This window comes from Phocoena phocoena, chromosome 19 (genome assembly GCF_963924675.1).
Source record: "Phocoena phocoena chromosome 19, mPhoPho1.1, whole genome shotgun sequence".
Classification (NCBI taxonomy): Eukaryota; Metazoa; Chordata; class Mammalia; order Artiodactyla; family Phocoenidae; genus Phocoena; species Phocoena phocoena.
In genome coordinates this window covers 51,906,991-51,930,553 of record NC_089237.1, presented here as the reverse complement: position 1 = coordinate 51,930,553, position 23,563 = coordinate 51,906,991, and the positions used below count along the sequence as shown (strand labels likewise).

Below are 23,563 nucleotides of genomic sequence, written 5' to 3'. Positions count from 1 at the left end.
ATGCCTCAATCTTTTCTACAGAGGGCTTTACTTTTTTTTTTTAAGATTAAAAAGAAAAGTGATAGATGCTTATTGTAGAAAAATTATGAATTCTTAAGATTAGACTAGGCAATATGACCACTTTCTATAGGCATCCGGTAAGTATGCTTGGTGCTTCATAAATACTTCATGTTAATTTTTCTGTTAAGAAGCATCTAGTTTTTATATATATTTGATGTCTCCACCACAAGCCAGTATAATCAAAGCTCTACTGCATTCGTTTTTAAAACCAACAGGAAGAATAATAGAAAAGGTGGATGCATCATTGGGGAAAGAAAGATTATAAAATATTTTTTATTTAAATACATGAAAAAGGACACAACAAAAGTTAAACAGCATGTGTGGAGTTGGTAGATTTTGATTGTTTTCTTTTTGGGTTTTGAATGAAATATAAATTTGAAGAGTCCTTAATTGGAATTATGGCTTCAGACGCAATGATTTATGGAGGAATTTTTTTTGAAAACTAGAATGGAGCAGTTTTGAATGCATTTAACATTATTGCGTAACAAGACTGCATTTATTTTTTTTCCTTTTAAATTTTTAAAAATTTTAATTTTCTTGAAGTATAGTTTGATTTACAATGTTGTGTTAATTTCCGGTGTACAACAAAGTGATTCAGTTATATACATATACATGTTCTTTTTCTTTTTCTTTTTTTTTTTTTTTATTTTGGTCATGCCACGTGGCTTGTGGAATCTCAGTTCCCTGACCAGGGATTGAACCTGGGCCCCGGCAGTGACCCCGGTGGCCCCTAACTACTAGATCACCAGGGAACTCCCTTATATATTCTTTTTCCTATTCTTTTCCATTGTGGTTTATCACAGGATATTGAACATAGCTCTCTGTGTTATACAGACTGCATTTAAACGTGGGACTTTCTAGCACTGTGTGAAATCTTCTATAGTAACTCTCCCTTTCTCTCCTTTTATTTTTTTAAAAATGAATTCTGTAAAGTAAAATAAAATCTACGAGGTCTTCAGGAAGCAGAGTATGCTGCATCCACCTGTCGTCAAATCTCAGGTCCTGGAAAGGCTGCCTGGGTGCTGGGTCTAAAGGGTAGTGTGAGGGGGTTAGTACCCATTTCCTACTCAGGTATCATCTGGATGCTTCTTATATACCAGGTCCTCGGAGGCAAACAGGAAGTGCTTTAGGACTAGAATAGTGGCATCGATGGGTAAGAAGACGTTCAGAGTCCAAAATGAGCTTAGGCTTAAAAAAGATTCAATTTAATAACCCTTTCTTAGGTTCAGAGCCAAGAATGTTAAGAAATGGCCATGACTGTGATAAACTGCAGTCAGGTGACGGAGAAGGAAAATCATCAGGCTTATGTTTTGTGTCTCATTCTGTGTCTCCATTAAGAAGAATGATCTTTACATGCAGAAAAGTATTTGTATGAATGAGCAAACTGCCTTATATGGGAGAAGAAATTGGCCAAAGTACACTCCTCCTCTGATTGAATCCTTATTGTCTCTTCTAAACAAATACATTCTCACAACTGAGATTACCGAACCCCTGTTCTTTGAAGTAGTATATAGAACAGGAGTTTCCAGAAGGCTGGGATGGCCTCACATTATATAATTCTAACTTTTAAAAAGAGGAAGAGGCTCCCCTTTATATTAAGATCAAGAGCGCCCACTCTTGAGCTTACTATACCTGCCAGGAAAGATTCTAGAATCTACTGTTAATAGTCTAGAAACAGCATGAAAATATTCCTCACATTACTTTACACTGAGTAGGAAGGGAAATCTAGTAGACAGTGTTATCAGAGAATTAGGGCTTCTCCATGGCGTTCCATGGCCCCTGTGATCTCCTCGTGGTTGGATGCTGCAGAGTTGTGCCTGAGATGCTGGTTCATGATAGAGGTTGGCCAGGCGTCAGGGTGTGCACCAAGGGGTTTGTGCCCTTTCCAACATCCTAATCAACTTACTTGAAGACATAGGATGCATGCCTGTAAAGTTTATAGATGACGTGAAACTGGGAGGAAAAAGAAATACATTTGATGAAAAGAAACAGAGTTTTTAAAAGCTCTTGACAGGTTGAATGGTGACTTGACTCTAGTTAAGAGGGATAAATGTTAATGCCCCACTACTGGGTTTCCAAACCAACTCTATGAATACAGAATGAGGAAGATGTGGCTTACCGGTATATGGTATTATTAATACCATCACTAATGCTAGAATGAACCTGTATTGAATATTATTATGTGCCAGGCACTGGGCTGAATGCTTCATGTGTATTATTTAACCCACAGCCGTCCTATAAAGTAAATAGAATTACTGTCCCTATTTTGCTGAGGCCCAAAAAGTTAAATAACTTGACCAAGAAAATGTAAGTAGTAAGAGGTATGAACAAGGATTCAAAACCAAAGCAACGTGACACATCCTTATCCACAATCATAAACTGCCACGTGAAAGTTAAAAGAATCGGTTGATAGTCTTGATTATGTAATAATTTAAAACAGACAACAAAAAACAAAAAAAAAAACCCCAATCTAACCAATTCCGCTGTATTTTGTTCTATAAGTAGGGGGCTACCTGCCGATATAGGATACAACACAGTCGGGTGGGACGTCTGCTAGAGCAGTCAGACAACAAACAGTCAACAACAACAACAGCAACTGCTCGTGAAGCTCAGACCAGCTACCGATGCTTATCCATCTAGGTTTTCAATTACAGTCGTGAGCAAATAGCTAAACGTCAGTGGGCCTACGAAGAGGACCTGTAGCTTCACAGGGGACCGTGTGGAGGATTCAGAGCAGATGGTCCTACTGAACAGAGTTTGGTTTTTTAACATAAAAAACAGAAGAGAGCTTACTTTTTTTCCTTAACTTTAGATTCTAGGGGATATTGCATCAGTAAAATGCAGAGGGACTTCCCCGGTGGTCCAGTGGTTAAGACTCCGTGCTCCCAGTGCAGGGGGCATGGGTTCGATCCCTGGTTAGGGAATGAAGATGACAACGTGCCGCGTGGCACGGCCTCACCCCCCAAAAGCAACCAGTGGGACTTTGAAAAAAAAGAAAATGCAGAGTGTGCCTGGCACATAGTAGTTGTTCAAGAAATATTCATTGACTGCATGCGTGAACTTAGTGTTCTTGGACATACACTTGCTTGCAAAAGTCACCAACTCTGAAAGCATGGGATAGCAGAATTGACATAATTGGACTAAAGCAATGAATTAGAAGACCGACTCAAGGAGTTCTTCCAGAATACACAGCAAAAAGAAACTGATGGAAATTATGGCAGAAAGAGTAGGAAACGTGGTATAGACTCTCCATATCTGTAGACGTGGTATAGACTCTCAGGGGCCATGAGAGAAGTGATATTTTTGAAAAAGTTCACCAGAGCTGAAGAAGGACTTGAGTCTTGAAGCTGAGAGGGTTCTCTGAGTGCCAGGCAGGAATCTTTTTTTTTTTTTTTTTTAATTTTTAAATTAATTAATTAATTTATTTTTGTGGTACGCGGGCCTCTCACTGTTGTGGCCTCTCCCGTTGCGGAGCACGGGCTCCGGGCGCGCAGGCTCAGCGGCCATGGCTCACGGGCCCAGCCGCTCCGCGGCATGTTGGGATCTTCCCGGACCGGGGCACGAACCGGTGTTCCCTGCATCGGCAGGCGGACTCTCAACCACTGCGCCACCAGGGAAGCCCCCAGGCAGGAATCTTGAAAGGAGACACATGCCTGGTCTAACGCAACGTGGTGGAGCTAGGGCAACATCAGGTGATCTCGGTGGAGAGGGCGTCAGTGGGCTCAGACTTCTCATTCACAGTCCTGCGTGTTAGAAACTGAACGCAGCACACTGAGACCTGTGCCTGGTAGGTAATCACGCGAGGGGACCTAAGGCCATTACTATTCCAGGCTCCCCCAGCACCCCGTGTGCGCCTCGTCCTCTGCCCCTCCCCGTGGCCGTCCACCCCAGCCAGCTTCCACTCAGTAGCAGCCAACACTGCCACCCACCTTCTGTTGACCTAGACAGATGTAAAGGCAAATTTTGCTGCTAACAGTAGTTCCGGGGTTGCGGGGCCGGGGGGTGGGGGGGGTGGCGCCCATGCATATCTAAGGCCTGAGATTCTACCTTCTTCCTGGAGTCTTAGAATGAAATCCGCATCTCCTTGTTTCCCAGTCACATCTTCGTTTTCCGTAATGCATTTCTGCCTCAGGTAACTCCTACTCTGTGATGTGCAAACTTCCCTATGTGTTCAATGTCTTCGTCAAGTGTTTTCTTTTCCTCCGGGCTTTAACTGAAACTTGGCTTTCCCCCGAGTATGGGCCCTCCACTCCGATCCTATGCGCTAGGAGATGGGGTCAGTGTCCTTACTCGCAGTGCATCTGCTGGACTATTAACAAATACTCTTTACCCCTTGAAAACACTGCCCCTCCTCTGCCTGCCCCATACCTCTTGTAGCAGCTTTCTTCTGGGTCCCCCTCCTCCCTCCTCCTCCCCTCCCTCCTTAGTGCGTCTGTCTGGCCCCCAACACGTCTGTCGTTTCCTCCCTGCCTCAAGCCCTGCCATAACCCTGTGTTACTTCCTAGTTTTTCGTGAACACCCAGCCCCCGGTCTCTTAATCTTCTCTTAATCTTCTTCCCTTCTGACTTATGCTGCTGACACCCTAGACTGTGCCACCTTCTGAAATGATCTTATTTTTCAAATATTTCAGAAATTCTATTGCAAAATCCTTCCGTCCTGGCAGTGCAGTCAGCAAGTCTCCTGACCGTGTTCTTTGACTCCGTTTAGATCTTGGGTCCAAACGCTGTTCTCCTTTTCCCCTGTGGATTATCAGTACTGCCTTGACTTTCTTCCTTGTGTAGTTTAGATTTTATAGTCTGTCGTTTCAGCGTCTTCTGTCAGGATCCTATGCCCCCTGTCCCTTTGTTCTTTTTTACACTTATTTGGCAGAATTCTCACCCTAAGTCAATCAAGATATTTGTCTTTTTTTAAGGCTCTTACTTGGGTTGCTGATGCCTCTGGAGTCTTCCGTTCATACAGCTGAACAGATCAATACTGCTGTTAATTTCGTGACCATGAGCCCAGACTTCACGCAGAACACTGCTTCCCTGATTGTCTATTAAGATTATAACCTCACTCTCCCTAATGATTGTCTCAAGCCCCTGCCCACTTCAGCTCCCTAGGTCCCTGCGTCCCCTTCTCCTCCCCAGCTGGTGGCTTCTTCCCCTGATCCATGGAGAAATTAGAAGCCACCAGAGAGGAGCTACCGCAGCTTCCTGAGCCAGATTTACAAACCGTCCTGTCCTGCGCCCACTCCTGTGAAGGCCATCTTCCCAGCTCCTTCACCTCTGATGCCCATCCCATCTCTCCTAGGAATCCGTCTCAGGAAGCTCACAGTGTTGACTGTCTTCTGCTTCCCTTTTTAGAGGCTCCTAATGTTAGCATTAAATGTGCTGAAGTTTTCCCCATTACTTTAAAAAAGAAAATTCTCTCTTCCATCCTCTCCTTCCCTTCACAGCCATGTTTCTTGAAAGCATCTGCCGGTTGGTGGGTAGATATGGTTGGTGGTAGGGACTTGTGAAAGCGCTCCTGTTTTCTCAGGGAAAGGCGAAGCAGGGTCCCAGCTGAGAGTGAGGCGGAGGGAGCAGAGACGGGAGATTTAAGAGAGGAACAGTGTGACATAATTCTCTAGAAGACTCAGATAATACTTCCACTTATACCGTTGACATTGTGTCACAGACTTAAAACAACAGCTATTGGAAATACAGGGGAAATGTGACCCACAATTATAGAGGGAGCTTTAATGTGTTTCTCTCAGAATTTGAGATAAGTAGGGAAAAGAAAGAGTATGAAGAATGTGATCAACACTATTTAGCAAGCTTGAATTGGAAAATGTATACACAGTACTACTGCCCATCGAGCAGAAAACATTTACAAACTTGGCTTGTAATTTTGATGCTAAGTCACCAATAAAAATCTCAGATCAGGCCACAATTCTCTGACCACAGTGCAGTAAGACAAGGTATTAATAGATTTCCACCTGGGTTTGTTTTGTAGGAGTGTTGTTTAATGAGTTCTTCTTACTGTTTTTGCTGTTAGCCATTCATCTATATGGCTTTTTGGTAAAAGAAGAAATCAAAACTGCTATTACAGGTTCTTCAGAAGTTAACCACAACAAAATATCACATGTAAAAAATTGATGGCTTAAGGCAAAAACTGCTTTAAGAAAGAATTCATAGCTATAATTTTTTTTTTTTTTTTTTGTGGTACGCGGGCCTCTCACCGTTGTGGCCTCTCCCGTTGCGGAGCACGGGCTCCGGACGCGCAGGCTCAGCGGCCATGGCTCACGGGCCTAGCCGCTCCGCGGCACGTGGGATCCTCCCGGACTGGGGCACGAACCCGCGTCCCCTGCATCGGCAGGTGGACTCTCAACCACTGCGCCGCCAGGGGAGCCCCTATAAATATTTTTATTAGTAAACAAAAATTTATATACAAGCCTTTTTACTCACAAGATAGATAAAAGACAACTTTATGATAATTTATTAAGCTGTATTGTCTCATGAGCTTTTCTGTGTGTCATTTCACACACACAAAAGAAGTTCTTTAAAAGTACAGCCTGGATGTTAACTTAAGACTTCTTGTGGTGATCATTTTGCAGTATATACAAATATTGAATCATTGTGTTGTACACCTGAAGCTAATATAACGTTACATATCAGTTATACCTCAATTTTTTAAAAAGTACAGCATGAAATGAACCTAAACAAGAGGAAAAACATAAAGTTGTTAAGTAAAACTTGAACTGGTTCCACAAAAAGACTGTAAAATAGACAAACAATTTGGCAAGTGTGACTAAGAGAGAAGCACCAGAAAGAATAAAGGTTTTATAACTATAAACAGAGACAAAATTGACTCAGAATAAGGTGGAAAACTTAGAACAATGCCAGTGGGAGAAATGGTAGAGATGGTCAGAGGTTTTACCTTTATGTCTCAAAGACACAAGGCCCAGATAATTTTAGTGGTGAAGTCTATCAAATCTCAAGGACTAGATAATTCCTGTGTTATCTAAATGGTTTTAGACCATTAAACAATGCAGAAGAGTCTGGATAGCATCAAGATCAGAAATTGTCAAAGAACTTTGAATGCTTAAATTTTTTACTTTTTGTTAAAAAGTAATACGTGAAGATAGTTGAAACAAGCAAACGTCAAGGCTTACATTATTGAAAAAGAAACAAGAGATACCTGTCCTACCCCTGCCCATTCTGGATTTCCTCTTTAGAGGAAATCATATTTTAATCTGTTTCTTGTATATGTATATATTTCTAAGTAACAGGCTTGTGATATTCTTTCTTTCTTTCTTTTTTTAACTTCCGGTGTTTTCTATAGACTTCCTATTATGACAGAAGAGTTTTTAACTGCCCGCCCCCATCTTCCTGATAGGAGTCCAATCAACATTTTTTGGCATTTTAGTATTCAGCATTTAAACTATTTCTCCTATGATCACATTTCCTTTCTTACACAATTTGCTGTTTTCCCCGGGGTTAGTAATTTTCCTGTTTGGGGGGAACAGAGTACTGCAATTGCTACATTGATTTGACAGAACTACAAGTCTTCTTTCAATACGTAGACATGTATCCCATAATTTATCAGTGTCTTTCCTCCCTTGGAGACATACCTCTGGGGACCCTTTATCCTCCAGTCTGTACTTAGCGGTCTTCAGACTTGCCTTTGCCTGCGCTCTGGAAATTCCTTGCTTCTTTCTGTGGACTGCTGGATCAAAGGGTATGTGTGTTTTAAGGGTATGTGTGTTTTGTGTGTGTGTGTGTGTGTTTTATTTTTGGCCTCGCCTTGCGGCATGCGGGAGCTTAGTTCCCCGACCAGGAATCAAACCCGTGCCCCCTGCAGTGGAAGCACAGAGTCCTAACCACTGGACCACCAGGGAAGTCCTCCTTGCTTCTTTCCGTGGTTGTATTTCTTAATTTATGGATCCCATACGCTGTTATTTTGGATGGAGAATAACCTCCAGTAGCTTCCTGAGAAACAATGGAAATAACCAATTGTTCTACGAATAAGTAATTCCTTAAAAGGATGGCTCATTTATATAGTGGGATCCTGAGCAGCAGTCTTGAAATGATGTCTGACACACCAAGGGATGTCCTAGTATAATAAGCACATATGCTACCCCTCTCTTGTTTTAAGAATAAGTCTTTTGAGACTAGGATTGATATACATCAAAATGTGAACCTTTAAAATGTAGGTTAAAGGATTCTTTTTGAAAAATGTTGAAACTGGATACAAGTTTCTTACATTAGGAGAAAGAAAAGCAAGGAAAACAAACCATCCTTTAAAAGGAACATCAAGGAAGGCTTCAAAAGGTCAGAAAACAGGTTAACACCAAATACAGTGGTAAATATAGATACTTTTAACCCCCTGTAAATAACAGAGCCTAGTATAATCATATGCCCCTTACAAGAGAGACATCTCAAAGTAGAAAAAGAATAGCAGTGCGGTGATGGGCATTTCCTCGGCCAAATGGGTACAAAAAGGGAGCACCAATTAAAGTCATCTCAGGTCTAAAGTAGAAGACGTCACAGCAGAAACAGGGACAAAGGGCATTATTTTATGCCAGGAAAAGGAATGTTTTATAATGAATTACAGTTGCCTTGAATCTATGTATTGAATCTTATAATGTGGGAATACAGACAGTGGGAGACAGTAACACTCCTTACCCTGAGAGGCTGTCAAATGTAGGAAAACCCTTCCAGTGATTGTGTTACAGAGGACTGTTATCTCATTGAAGATACAGGAAAATAAATAAAGACAATATCATAGTGATAAGTGCTATGAAGAAAACTAAGAAGGTACAGGCATCAGAGTGAAGGGTTAGTGAAGGGATGAAACAGGGATTTCACTGGGTGATAAGTTTAAAGATGTACTTAGTCTTTAGTCAGAAATATATATGGTAGCAGTAAACAAAAATAGGCAGAACCTGAATAAGAAATTGCAGAACTTTTTTAAAGTCTTAAATGTAGAGGCACAGCATGTTGCTGGATGGGAGAACTAAATATATACAATTTTAGTAGGTATCATTTGCATACAGTAATATTCAGCCTTTTTAGTGCATCGTTTTTTGACTTTTGACAAATGCATATAGTTGTGTAACGACAATCAAGATATACAACAGTTCTATCTCCCCCCCCCAAATTTCTACACTCTCCTTATGGTAATTCCCTCCCCTCTAGTCCATGGCAACCACTGATTTTTTTTTTCTTTTGTCACTATAGTTTTGCCTTTTCCAGAACATCATGTAATCATACACAAGTTAGCCTTTTGAGGGTGGCTTCTTTCACTATCATAGCACATTTGAGCGTCACCCACCAATACTTCACTCCTTTTTAGTTCTGAGTAGTATTCCATTGGATGCATGTTCCACAGTTTATTCACTTACCATTCGAAGGGCACTTAGATGGTTTCCAGTTCTTGGCAGTAAAGACGCTAGAAACATTTGTATACAGGTTTTTTGATTGTAAGTTTTAATTTCATTTGGCTCAATACCTAGGATTGCTTGGTCACGTGGTAGGTGTATGTTTAACTTTATAAGAAATCACCAAACTTTTTCCAAATGGCTGTGCCATTTTTCAACCTTACTAGCAATGGATGAGAGTTCCAGTTCTGCATCCTGTCAGCACTCGGCGTTGTCAGTTTTTTATTAAACTGTAGTCTCTCTGATAAGTGTGTGGTGATATTTCATTGTGGTCTTAAATTGCATTTCCCTAGTGACTGATGATATTAAGCATCTTTTGATGTGCTTATGCCACCTGTATGTCTTCTTTGGTGAAGTGTCCAAATCTTTTGACCATTAAAAAAAATTTTTTTTTTTGCGGCGCGCGGGCCCCTCACTGCTGCGGCCCCTCCCGTTGCGGAGCACAGGCTCCGGACGCGCAGGCCCAGTGGCCACGGCTCACGGGCCCAGCCGCTCCGCAGCAGAAACCCGCGTCCCCCGCATCGGCAGGCGGACTCCCAACCACTGCGCCACCAGGGAAGCCCTTATTACTCATTTTTGAGAATTCTTTGTCCTTTTTTAGTTGCAAGTCCTTTATTGGGTAAGTGATTTGCAATGTTTTCCCACTCAATCTGTGATCCATCTTGAGTTAATTTTCATGTATGGTGCAAGGTATGGATTGAAGGTCATCGTTTTGCTTATGGATATCCAGTTGATCTTGGCACCATTTGTTGAGAAGGCAATTTTTTTCTCCAGTGAATTGCCTTTTTCAGGATTCTCAATTCCTTTGATCTGTATGTCTGTCCTTTTGCAGATATCATACTGTCTTGGTTACAATAGCCATATAGTAAACCTTGAAATCAAATAGTGTATTTTCCACCATCATTCTTTAAAAATTATTTTCTCTATTCTAGTTGCTTTGTCTTTCAATATAAATTATAGAAATTCGCTTGTCATTTTCTAAAAAAGGTCCCACTCTTCACATTTTGATTGGATTGCATTGACTCTATAGAACAATTAGAACAGAATTGACAATAGTTTTGAGTCTTCCAATCCACGAACATGGTTTATCTCTATTTATGTAGATCTTTAATTTATTTCATCAGTATTTTATAGTCTTTAATATATAGATCTTGCACATACTTTGTTAGATTTATATCTAAGTATAACATATCCCTTAGTATAACTAAGCATTTCCTGTTTTTAGTAGTGTTAAATGGAACTTTAAAATTTTTAATTTCCAATTGTTCACTATTAATATATAGAAATATTATTTTTAAAATATATATTGACATATTTTGCAACCTTGCAAAAGTCACTTATTCCGAAAGGTTTTTTGGTAGATTCTTTGGGATTATCTCTATAGACAATTATGTCCTCTACAAATAGAGACACTGTTATTTCCTCCTTTTCAAGTCTCTGCTTTTAATTATTTTTCTTCTTTGTGATGTTGAATAGGTGTGAGAACAGACATCCTTGTCTTATTCCTGGTCTCAGGGGGACAGCATGCAGTTTTTCACCATTAAGGATGATGTTAACTGTCTGTAGGTGTTTTGTAGATGCCCTTTATCAAGTTGTTGAAGTTCCCTTGTATTCCTAGTTTGCCGAGTTTTTTGTTTTTGTTTTTACTCATGAATGGATGGTGTTTTATTGTATATCTTTTCTACATCTATTTAGGTTATTGTTTCTTCTTGAGTGAACTTTAGTAGTTTATATCTTTTAAAGAAATTATCCCATTCATCCTAGTTGTCAGATTTTTTGGTAGAAAGTGGTTCCTAATATTTCCTTATTATCCTTTCAGTATTTCTGGGATCTATAGTGGTTTTCCCTTTCTTATTACAGATACTGGTAATTTGCGTCTTTACCTGATCATTTTGTCTAGAGATTTATCAATTTCATCGATCTCAAAGAACCAGCATTTGGTCACTTGTTTGTTTGTTTTTTTTCCCCCTGTTTCCCATTTCATTGATTTCTGTTCCTTATCGTTTTTTCTTCTTATTTTGCGTTTAATCTGTGCTTTTCTAGTTTTTTAAGGTAGGAGCTGAGGTGACTGATCTGACACCGTTTTCACTGTTGAAAGTATGATTTAATTCAACAGGATTTATGGAGTACCTCCGTATGTGCTTTTTGAAAGGTGCTTTGGAAAATAACTGAGCTATCAAATGAGTCTCTACTCTTCAGAAGGCTAGTTGCCTTTTTGAACATGAAGTTATTTCCCTTAAATGTCACTATAAGGTTGTGTCTGGTTATATTTGTAGGGTTTTAGAGTATAAAGTTCATTGTAAACTATGAAGTGGAGTTCTATAGACGTTGCTCAGTCCAGGAGAATTTGGGGTGTGAGGGTTCATGTTTAGAGTGAATAATATGCAAAAACTTGGTAAAATCCTAGTTTTATAGGTGAAGAACCCGAGACCAGCAAGGAATCAATGCCTCATGTATAGATCTGTGGGAAGTTTGTGGTGGGGCTGGAACTAGGACAGAAGATTCCAGTTCCCAGTGTCTTGCCAGTGCCCGGCCTGGCTCCTTGTACTGGGTTCTCTCCGTGGACAGGTGGCTGACTGTTAATTCTGGGAATAAAGAAGCAAGACAGTCTGTGATCTTAGGCAGCACATGCTGGTGGGGCAGGCAGTTGGCAGTATCGTTTGTTAACTCCAGAATACTGTGGTCAAAAGAAGGAAACAGGGAGGAGCCTGAGGAAGAGGGTCTGGGGAGGCTCCTCAGAGGAGATACAGCTGAGCTGAGCATGAAGGGCAGGTGGAGGTAATCCAAGTGGTCATGGATCCGGGAAGGACATGCCAGAGAAAGGAGATGGCGCGTCCCTGGGAAAGTGAACCAATAAAGGGGCAGACATCAACTATGTTGCCCATGGCAGCCAGAAAGAAGGAGAAAACAGTGGTTAGGAGCTATTATTAGGAATTAAATTAGACTCAAGGGGCCGGGCAGTAGTATGCTCTTGCTATAACCCAGTTTATACACAGAGGATATGAATGGATTTGTTTCTTTTAATATTATATGAAAAGAGTATGACGTAGTGAAGGAACTCTTCATTTCTCTTTGATGGAGGTTATCTACGCCTGAACTATCGTGAGACCTTCATTGGGCACGTGATGGCTTTTCTGATGGAAAAGCAAGCACAGCGTAGGGAGCGACGGAAATGCTCCCTCGTGACCTCGTGACCGCGTGACCGCAGTTCCTCTTGAGGCAGTGACAGTCTTGGTCGGGAGTGTTGAGGGCACAGGCACTGGAGGCAGACAGGCCTGGGTTCTCACCTGAATCCTTGTCCCCCAGTAGCTATGTGACTGGAGGATTAACTTCCTCAAAGAACATCCTCGTCTGTAAAATAGAGATAATGATGCTCGTAAGTGATTGGAAGTCACACAACCTACACAGGTGGTTTTGTCCTTGGACCACACATGGCTTTGCATTTCACCTTTTCAGTTGAAAAATTTAGCTGAAAATGAATACTTAAATCATTCATCACTTTAAAATCATGTTAGATTTTTTTCATCATACGTCCTTTTGTTATTTTGGGTGTATCTAACATTCTGACTTGAGACAGTGGTTAAACCTCATATAGATGTTTATCCTCCTTCAATCTTCTTTTCCACTCAGCGTTTGATACTTTTTGGGGGGTTTTCTCCTTTAAGGTCAAATTAATAATGATTCCCCTCTGGTGGTGCGTTTTCTGGAAAGACAGTGGTTTCCAGACCTGGCCCTATATCAGAATCACCTGGGGAACCTACTTAAAAAGGGGTTTTCAGTCCCTCCCCCTGAAGGTGGAGGTGGAGCTCTGTGGAGTTCATTTTTATACAACTTCCCAGTTGACTCTGATGGGCAGCCAGGCTGGAGAGTCCAGGTTGATAAGACATGTACAGTCATCTGAGCCTGCATTGTTATCTACCCCAGAGAATCTGGCATTAGAATGATGAACTTGACTGGATTTAGGACTGTATAATATATAATAGGGTTGGGAAGAGTTAACTTGACCTGAGAGCAGCAGAGTTACTAGCATTTTAGAGGCTATCACTGCAACTTTATTATTATATCAAATTTTTTAAAAACCAGGCAAATGGTCACTTTCTTTTTTTTTTGTTTGTTTTGTTTTGTTTTGTAGATCGTGAGGACCAGTCAATTCTTTGCACGTAAGTAAACGTTGAACATTCAGACTTCTTTTCGCTTCTGTTGGAAAGTAAAAGCCATTCTTTTTTTGTATGGGGGGAGGGGGAAGGGAGAGCCGTCAAGAGTTGGATGGAAACCTTGCAGTTGTTATTTTAAGACTACAATATATAAGTTGCTTAAATTTGGTGTTACTCTTTGGTTGTCGAACTGGGCTTTTCACACATTTCATAACGTTAATCTGTGAAACTTACATCTTTAGTTTGTTTGTCCAAGTGTTGACCTCTTGGACATTTTGGGAATTTACCCGTACCACCCAGGAAGCATTAATATCACGCGCCTGTGTGCTGTGTGTGAAGTGCTGGAGAGTCAGGATTGAAGAGAACTCATGGCAGGAAGCGGTCAGATTCGCACGTTAGGAAGGTCACGCTGGCTACGGCGGGGACGATGCACGGGGAAGCGTGAACACGCGAAGACCAGGTGGGAGGCTGTTGAGTTAGCTCCGCGAGGGATGGAAGTGACTTCAGGTGGAGAGGTGGTCGTGGAGCCAGAGGAAAGTGGGTGGATCTCGGGTGGAGTTTAGTTTAGGAGACAGGCGCAGCGGTACTCGGTGATTTACACGCCCGAGAAAGGGGAGCTCAGAGAGGCTGGAGTTGTGCCAGGTTCAAGATGTAAGGAGTTCGGTGGAGGAACGGGTTCGGGGTGGAAGGCAAGGGGTTTAGTGGAGGACAGACTTTGAGGTGACTGTGGCTCTCCAGAGAGGAGCTGTCACTCGGCCGCTGGCCCCGTGAACGTGGAGTCAGAGCTGTCCCCGGAATGCAGAGCCGACGGCCTGGGTGACGGCAGCCACGCGGTGAGTGAGGGCACCTCAGAGTGTGGGATCCCCGGGAGGGGCGACCTTCAAGGGTGGGGGAAGGGGGTGAGGCGCCGCAGAGACGCTCAAGCCGTGGGCCACAGAATGGGTCAGCACGTCAGACGCCCTTGAGATTGAGTGAAATATACAGAACCACGGGCGTGGGATTTAGCGCTAGAGCAGGAGGCTGGCCGTGGTCGACTGAGGTGCACTGGGGGTGGGGAGGGAGGTCAAAGCCAGATGGCAGTTGAGGAATGACGGGGGTGGGGTGTGTGTGTGTGAAAAAGTTTAAAAAGGAATCAAAAAGCCAAGTGTAGGTCTGCTACTTCCACAGGGCTTGAGAAAGGGAAAATTGCATGAGTGGATTAGTGGTGAGAAATCGACTTCTGTTGTTTTTGATGGTGTGTTTAATGTGGGAGAGGTTAAATGCTGTAGAGGGAGATAGGGGCAGGGCAGAGAGAACTGAGGGGCGCAGAGGGCACGGGGTGGGTGTTGGGCCGGGACCTGGGGGCACACGAGGCCTCTAGAGCGACAGGGAGGCTGGGAGTTGAGAAGGTTCCCATCTCGTGGCTTCTCTCCTTCCCATGAAGAGAAACTTTGGTGTTAATAAGATGGAGGAGGGGAGAAGCAGAAACAGCTGACACTAGTCTCCCTGTTGTGTAAGTTTTCTTCCAGCATTGTTTAGCCTCTGAGTTATACGAATCAATATAAATTTATTTATTTTTTAAATTATTTTATTTAGTTTTGGCTGCGTTGGGTCTTCGTTGCTGCGCGTGGGCTTTCTCTAGTTGTGGCGAGCCGGGGCTACTCTTCGTTGCGGTGCACGGGCTTCTCGTGGCGGTGGCTTCTCTTGTTGGGGAGCACGGGCTCTAGAGCGCAGGCTCAGTAGTTGTGGAGCACGGCCTTAGTTGCTCCGCGACATGTAGGATCTTCCTGGACCAGGGCACGAACCCGTGTCCCCTGCATTGGCAGGCGGATTCTTAACCACTGCCACCAGGGAAGCCCCTGAATTCGCTTTTCTTAAACCACAAGCCACCCCGACACTTAATGACTTAAAGCAGTTTTCCCAGCTGTTGGGTTGGGCTCAGCTGGGCCTTTGTGCTAAGCGGCGCCAGGCTGAGCTGTCTCACCTGGGACGGGGGGTGGGGAAGGGGGGAGTTGCTGGCTGGCTGGCTGGGGTGCCTTGGTTGTAGGTCCTTTAATTCTCCAGCAGGCCAGCCCTGGTTTTAACATGGTGACAGGTGCCAAGAGCAGCAGGAGAGTGAGTTCCTGTGCACACTTGCTGCCGCCCCATTCCCAAGCCAGATGTGTGGCCAAGGCCAAGGTCGGTGTGTGAAACACTAGCCAAGGGGGTAGGTACAGCAGGATGTGAAACAGTTGGGGCTGTTGCTGTGGACCATCCCCCACAAGGGTGTTGGAATGGAACCAGATTCAATCCAACAAAAGCTGGGATGGTTTTTGTAAGTGGGTGCAGATGGGGGGTCACTGAAATGAGAGAACTGAGGACATTGGCCAGAGAAACTGTCATGATGGACCCTGCCTGGGATATGGGCAAACGAGGGGGGATTGATAGGGAGGAAGGAGTTGGGTCCGAGAACTAGAGGACAGGTTCCCCTGGGGACACCGGGGCAGAAGGAGCAGGGAGAGTGGGCGGTGTGGCCGCAGGTGATAAGCTGGGAGCACCTCGGTGTGGCCACAGGAGTGGGCAGCTGAAGCAGAGCGGGAGCGGGAGGTCATCGGGGGTGAAGGTCATCGGGGTTGAAGGTATCAAGGAGCCAAGGGGCCTGAGTTGGGGGTGTGTCACTCACATGAGGAGAGGAGAGGCTTGACCACACCACACACACACACACACACACACACACACGTGTGATAGTGTGAGGATGGTGGCCTCCAGTAAACCCTTCAAAAAGCTAAACTATTTCACTTAGAGGAATGTCCTTTATTCTAAGATAAGACCCTTTCCTTTTTTTTTTTTTTTTGAATAAAAAGTGCTTTCTTTTTTGAAATGGGAATGGAGGTTTTCGTTTGTTTTTCATGATCTTACTAGGCAAAAATCCAAGTGTCAGAACAACCATTATGGCTGTACGTGACCTCAGAGAGGCGGGAGCGAGGGGTAGAGGCTTTATAACAAGAGGGTCTGGAAGCGACATGAGGGAGAATGAGAAGGTTGCCCCTGACTTTCTTCCTGATCGTGTACGTGTGCAGGTGTGTGATGTGGAGCAAGGCCAGCGGAGGAGGGAGTGTTCCGTGAGGACACTGAGAACATGGGTGAATTTGCACACTGTGGAATGGGGGGCCCAGAGAGTACGGAGGAAAAGAGTGGGGCGGGAGTAGGAAATAATGGGGTTTGGGATCAGGAGAAAGAAAACACAACATGAGAGCAGAGGAAGGACATTTGAGGCAGTGAACAAGGCTGGCAGGGGTGTGAGTCTCAAGGCTCCCCTGCAGAGTTCATCTCTGGGCCGTGGTGCATTGGGGAAGGGGTGGGGGTGGGGGGACCTGGGCCTTTGGGAGGCAGCAGCCTTGGCTGGTCCTTACTGGCTTCTAGGGGATTTCTAGCTCAGGTGGGCAGCCATGCAGCCAGGTGAGTTTCTAGACCCTCATCCTTGTCACAATCCCTCGGGACTTCTTAAAGAATCAGTGAACCTTCAGGCATAGGGGACAGCGGGTGAGAAATGGTGTCAGGCAATTCCACGTAATTTGGTCTTACGTGGAGCACAGGGTGTGAAGTAGGGAATAAATGCTAGTTTAAACTCAACATGCCTAAAAATTAACCTTTATTCCTACACAGACAAGATGTAGGAATATCCTCTCAATATCCTTCTTTCCAGCATCAACGCTGTGTGTGTTTCCAGACTCAAGGTTTAAATCTTGCCCTGTGTTTGGACTCCCCGCTCTCTTTCATATCCCTATTTCTGGTCGTCACCTCGTTTCACATTTCTCCTGTCTTGTCCTAGCCCTGCCCAGCACCTACTATCTGGCCCATCTTGGTGGATCCTGGCTGATTTCCTTGCCTTTTAGCCTCTTTCTCCCTCCAGGGAGGAAATATGCCCATCGATACAGCCAGTTGCAGCCCACACTGATTTCCCCTCATCAGGCCCCCTTTTTTTTTTTTTTTTATAGACGGCAGTTCATTACCTAGTTAGGTCGTGTGGGTCTTGTTTTATAACTAGACAGTAAGGTAGAAACTGTGACTCACCTTCATTGCTTTTTAATTATCCCCTGAGAACCTGGCACACTGAACATACTTAGGAAATGGATAAAAATGCAAACAAAAGAATGTGTCTCTTAATTAAGTAGGAATCAAAGAAACAGGCTTAAGTACAGATTAGGAAGTTTAGAAACTAGTGAATACTGTATGTGTCTCCAAAGGGTAAAACCTTTCTGATAGCATTTTATAAAGGCATTTTATTTGGGAACTTCAAACCTATACAAAAATAGAATAGTTGGTGACCCCCATATACCCATCCCCTACTTCAGTGATTTTTTAATTTTTACATTTACTTTACTTCATTTTTTTCCCTTTTTTTTAACCTTTGCTTATGCATTTCCCCAAGTTTTTTTTTTTTTTTTCTGTACTCGGGCCTCTCACTGTTGTGGCCTCTCCCGTTGTGGAGCACAGTCGCTGGACGCGCAGGCTCAGCGGCCATGGCTCACGGGCCCAGCCGCTCCGCAGCATGTGGGATCTTCCCGGACCGGGACATGAACCCGTGTCCCCTGCATTGGCAGGCAGACTCTCAACCACTGCGCCACCAGGGAAGCCCCCCAAGTTTTTATTTTAAAAAATTCAAACCTGAATTTTACTGAAAAGTTGAAAGAATGGTACTTTAAGTGCCCGTATACCCTTCACTTAAATGTCAGTTCTCTTTGTACACACACAGCACTTTTTTTTTTTTTTTTAAACCATTTGCAAGTTGGCAGGCATTCCGACACTTTACCCCTAGGTACACAGCAGGCGTTTCCTAAGAGCAAGGCATTCCCGCATAACCACAGACCATTGTCACACTTGAGAAGATTGATGATGATTCAGTAATGTCATCTCATGTACAATCCATATTCGAATTTCTATAACGGTCCTCAACATGTTCCTCATAACTTTTAAATCCTGTCAGGCTCTCACGCTTTGCATTCTTTACATCTCTTCATTTTAATTCTATATTCTAGAATAGTCTGTTCACTTTTTTGCTTTACTTATTTAATTCCATTGGCTGTATTCTAACCAAAAGTCAGCTATTTAGAACATGATCTGCAAATGTCTTTTTAAAACTGTTTCAAAGCACTTCTGACCCTGACTTCCTGGGCACGCTGCTCTACGTGGGCCTGCTGGGCAGACACCAGCCACAAGCTCTGGGGTTCCCGGGCCACCTGTACCTCTGACTAAATAAATAGCTACACGTTTGGGGGTTGCCAGTACCCGCTCAGATTCGATACTTTGCTAGAATGACAAGTCAGAGGCAGGCAAGGGCAGAGACACAGAGGCTGAGGTCTGGGGATTCCCAAAGGCACAGCTGCCATATGCTCTGGTCAGTTCCCTTCCGAGTGCATCAGTGTGTATTACCAACCAAGAAGCTTATCTAAGCTTCAAAGTCCAGAGTTTTTATTGGGCTTCATTATGTAGGTGTGTTTGATCGAATCAGTATCCACTCCCAAGAGGTGAGGCTCATGTCACATGGTTTAAAGCCCAAACCTCTAATCAGCCGATTGGGCTCTCCGCTTGGCCAGCCCCCATCCTGGAGCTGTTGAACTGCCCACCGTGAATAACAAAGACATTCCAGGTACTTAGAGTCTCCCTCCCAGGAATCAGGAACAAACACCAGCAATTCTTTATTATACGGCACCGGTTAATATAAAGTCGCCACAAGAATCTAGTCACTGAAGCTCTGTGAAATGAGCGTACTAAGTGAGCTGCCTTCTGCTCAGGAGAGAGAGAGGAATAGAACTTGTGTGCCTCCTGTCTGCAGTGTCACAGTAGCAGTGAGCCCGCATGCAATACGCAGGGGACCAGGTGCAGGACATGGACCTCTCCTCGTTGGGTGGTTTGGGAGCTTGGGTGACCATTTTGGATAAGGACTGTTTGGAATGTCTGGAAGCAGGAAACACTTGGGGGAGGGGATGACTGCTGTTTGACAGAACCAGAGGTTAGTGGGCACTGATTTACTCATGTCACCAAAAGTGCCCATTACAGGCATGCAGTTAGATGGTCGTTGTCATTTTAGACTGACATTTGCGTCCATGGATAAGCTTGGATTTATGAGGTAAGTCTCCTAGCAGCTGGTTATCTCTTTGTGGACGCAAAGTAGCAGTCATCAAGTACCATGTTTGTTTTCTTTTCTTTCTTTTTTTTAAAATTGAATTTTCTGAACATTTTATTATAAATATTTTCAAACATAAAGCAAAGTTGAAAGAATTTTGCAGTCAGGACCCACATATCTACCACCTAGATTCTACCATTAATATTTCACTATGCTTGCTTTATTATATATATATATATAGATATAGATTTTTTTTTTTTTTTTTTTTTTTTTTTTTTTTTTTTGCGGTACGTGGGCCTCTCGCTGTTGTGGCCTCTCCCGTTGCGGAGCACAGGCTCCGGACGTGCAGGCTCAGCGGCCATGGCTCACAGGCCCAGCTGCTCCGTGGCATGTGGGATCATCCCGGACCGGGGCACGAACCCGCATCCCCTGCATCGGCAGGCCGACTCTCAACCACTGCGCCACCAGGGAAGCCTCCGCTTTATTATATACTGATCTGTTCATTGCTCTGTCCATCTGTCGACCCATTTTATTGTTTGTGTTGGGAGGAAAACTTTTCCAGCTTGGGTCCTGTGGTTGGGTGTCTGCAAATTGACAACAGACAGACTAACAGGAGGAAAGACGAGGGTGTATTCACGCATGCGTGTGGCAGTGCTCAGTGATGAGTAACTTGCTGAAAACCAGAAATAAAAGGCTTAAATACTAAATTTAACAAAAGGAGGAGTGCTGTAGGAGGCTTAGGCCTTCTGGGGGAAAGTGTGGAGGGTTCTGTCAGGCTTTATGATGCCAGTGGACAGCTGAATTTGCACTTCCTGCTGCTAAGGGTCAGACTTCTCCCAATCCGGAAACTCCCTGGGATGGGGGTCCATGGCAGCTGTATTTTCAGGAGGCTCTGCTTAAGGTGAGGGGTCATGGCATTCCTTTCTGTGGCCACTGATTGTTTAGATTGTTTTCAGTTTAAACTGAAAACCACTTTGATGGGCTGTTAATCCCTTCATCTGATGCATTTGTAAACGTCAGCACACTTCCCCCTAAATACTTCATACATAACTAAAGTTAACTAAAGTCCAATATTTACATCTTTATCTTTTGAGATAAAATTTACATATAATGAAATGCACAGATCTTAAGTATATAAGTGCTGAGTTATTTGTGTAACGTAAACCCCTATCAAGATAGAGAACGTTGCCTTTATGATCACCCCAGAAAGTTCCCTCCTGTATCCAGCCAATTCCTACCCTCACTTCTTTTAGCCTCACCATATTTTAATTCTTAGTAATTCTGTAATAATCTACCGGTTATGATATTTAATCACAAATAGCTTTTCATGCTTATATCTATTACAAGCTACATTGTGACTTGAGAAATATGAAAATGTTAAACAAGGTATCCCAGACTTAAGAAAATGTGATATGTTCCCTGGTGCCTTTGAGGATCCACCAAACAAAGAACTCTAGGAGTATGTAACCTGGGTCTTCTTACGTTTAGTACACAGCTGAGCTAATTAAGATTTCTGTATGAGAATAACTAGTCAGTTTTATTTAGTAGTTATTTTATATTAAGTACCTATGTTTGCAAAGGTATCACAAAGAGAAAATACATTTGGAAGCACCATTTTTTTAAAAAAACAGTACTTAAGTAGTTTGACAGCTCCTGTTTAAGCTCTACTTTTTTAGTCATTTACTCTCTAATTTACTTTTCCCCCAAAAGGATGAACTTGTAAAGTACCCTCTGGCCTCATCTGCGTACAGCTCCCCAACTAGCCTTTACTTCTGCAGACTCAGGCCAGGCAGTGTGAGCCCTCCCACTTACGACCAAGCAGGTGGCTTGGATCCTTTATTCTAGTATCCCAGCAAGGACTTCCTTGATCATGGGAGAGCACCCAATGTAATTGGAAGTGAAATCCTGTTAAGAGTGTAATCCTCATGTTGACTTTCCTTCTCATTATAATTAAAATTCACAGTCACCCTTGGTGAAGAAGTTACTCTGTTCTCTAAGCCCCCTTTTAAAGAATACTCTGCTTACATTTTATGACTCTAACTGCTGGTTAACTCTAGTTTTTCTCCTTTTAAGTGTGTTTGTATATAATGTAACAATTGTATTATAAAACAATGGTTGCTTCATATCAGTCTTCTATCAGGATGTGACAGATTTTTTTTTGTTGTTAAGGAAGTTTATGTCCTATACAAATATTCCATTAAGTGGTAATGATAAGCCATCCTGGATTTCGAACACTTAGTTGATTCTTGCTATAAGTAACATACCTTAAAAGTTTTAAGTTACCCAAATCGGTAGAATTGATTAAATAGCTAAGGCAACCTTGAAATAGACCCCATAAATGTAGTCATCTGATCTTGACAAAGGATCAAAGGCAATACAATGGAGCAAAGATTGTCTCTTTAACAAATGGTGCTGGAACAACTGGACATCCACACGCAAAAAGAAAAAAAAGAATCTAGACACAGATCTTATACCCTTCACAAAAATGAACTCAAAATGGATCAGAGACCTAAGTGTAAAATGAAAAACCATAAAACTTCTAGAAGATAACATAAGAGAAAACCCAGATGACCTTGGGTGTGGTAATGCCTTTTGTGGTACAAAACCAAAGACGTCTTTGAAAGAAATAATTGGTAAGCTAGACTTCATTAACATTAAAAACTTCTGCTCTGCAAAAGACGATGTCAAGAGATCAAGAAGATAAGCCACAGACTGGGAGAAAATATTTGCGACAGACACGACTGATAAAGGACTGTTATCCAAAATATGCAGAGAACTCTTAAAAGACTCAACTGTAGGAAAACAACCCAATTAAAAAATGGTCCAAAGACCTTAGCAGACACCAAAGAAGATACACAGATGGCAAAGGAGCGCCTGAAAAGATGTTCCACTACACACCTGCTAGACCGGCCAAAATCTGGAGCAGTGTCAGCATCAAGTGCTGCTGAAGATGTGAAGCAACAGGAACCCTCACTGGCTGCTGGTGGGAACGCAGAATGGCGCAGCCACTGTTGAAGACAGGTTGGCGGTTCCTTACAGAACTGAACGTACTCTTAGGATACGATCCAGCAATCAGACAACTTGGTATTTTTCCAGAGGATTAAAAACTTATATCTACACCAAAACCTGCACTTGAAAGTTTATAGCAGCTTTGTTCGTAATTGTCAAAACTCGGGAGCCACCGGGATGTCCTTCAGTAGGTAAATGGATAAATAAACTGTGGTCCATCCAGACAACGGAGTATTATTCAGTGCTAAAAAGAAATGAGCTATCAAGCTATGAAAAGACACGGAGGAGCCTTAAGTGCACATTACTAAGTGAAAGAAGCCAATCTGAGAAGGCTACATACCATATGAGTCCAGCTAGGTGACATTCTGGAAAAGGCAAAACTATGAAGATAATAAGTATCAATAGATCGGTGGTTGCCAGGGGAGTGGGGGGCGGAGGGGAGTTGAATAGGCAGAGCACAGAGGATTTTTAGGGAAGTGAAGATATTCTGTGTGATACTATAATAGTAGATACAAGGCATTATACACTTGTCCAGACCCCACAGAACACCCAGAGTGAACCCTAATGTAAACTATGAACTTAGGGCTCATCCTACGTAAAAAATGTACCACTCTGGTGACTGATGTTGATCACAGAGGAGGCTGTGTGTGGGGGTACAGGGGTTACAAGGGAAATCTCTGTACCTGCCTCTCAATCGTGCTGTAAACCTAAAATTGCTCTCAAAAGATAGCCTTAAAAAAAAAATAGTGAAGGTAGCAAAAAGTGTGTTGTCGTTAAAAAACCATTGTGTTGTTGGATAGGTTTTTTTGTTTTGGTTTTTGGTTTTGTCCCAGCTCTACCATGACCCTAGGT

The 23,563-nt window shown here is 43.0% G+C and overlaps 1 protein-coding gene across 8 annotated transcripts in view; it reads left to right on the top strand.

The window, feature by feature from the left end:
* MYH10 (myosin heavy chain 10) overlaps nucleotides 1-23,563 on the top strand; it is a 133,863-nt gene that overhangs the window by 20,888 nt on the left and 89,412 nt on the right. For all 8 annotated transcript variants that reach the window (XM_065897915.1, XM_065897916.1, XM_065897917.1 and 5 more), the window contains one exon: nucleotides 13,596-13,623. In XM_065897915.1, coding sequence (XP_065753987.1) covers nucleotides 13,596-13,623 — 28 coding nt within the window. The remainder of the gene's footprint in view (nucleotides 1-13,595; nucleotides 13,624-23,563) is intronic.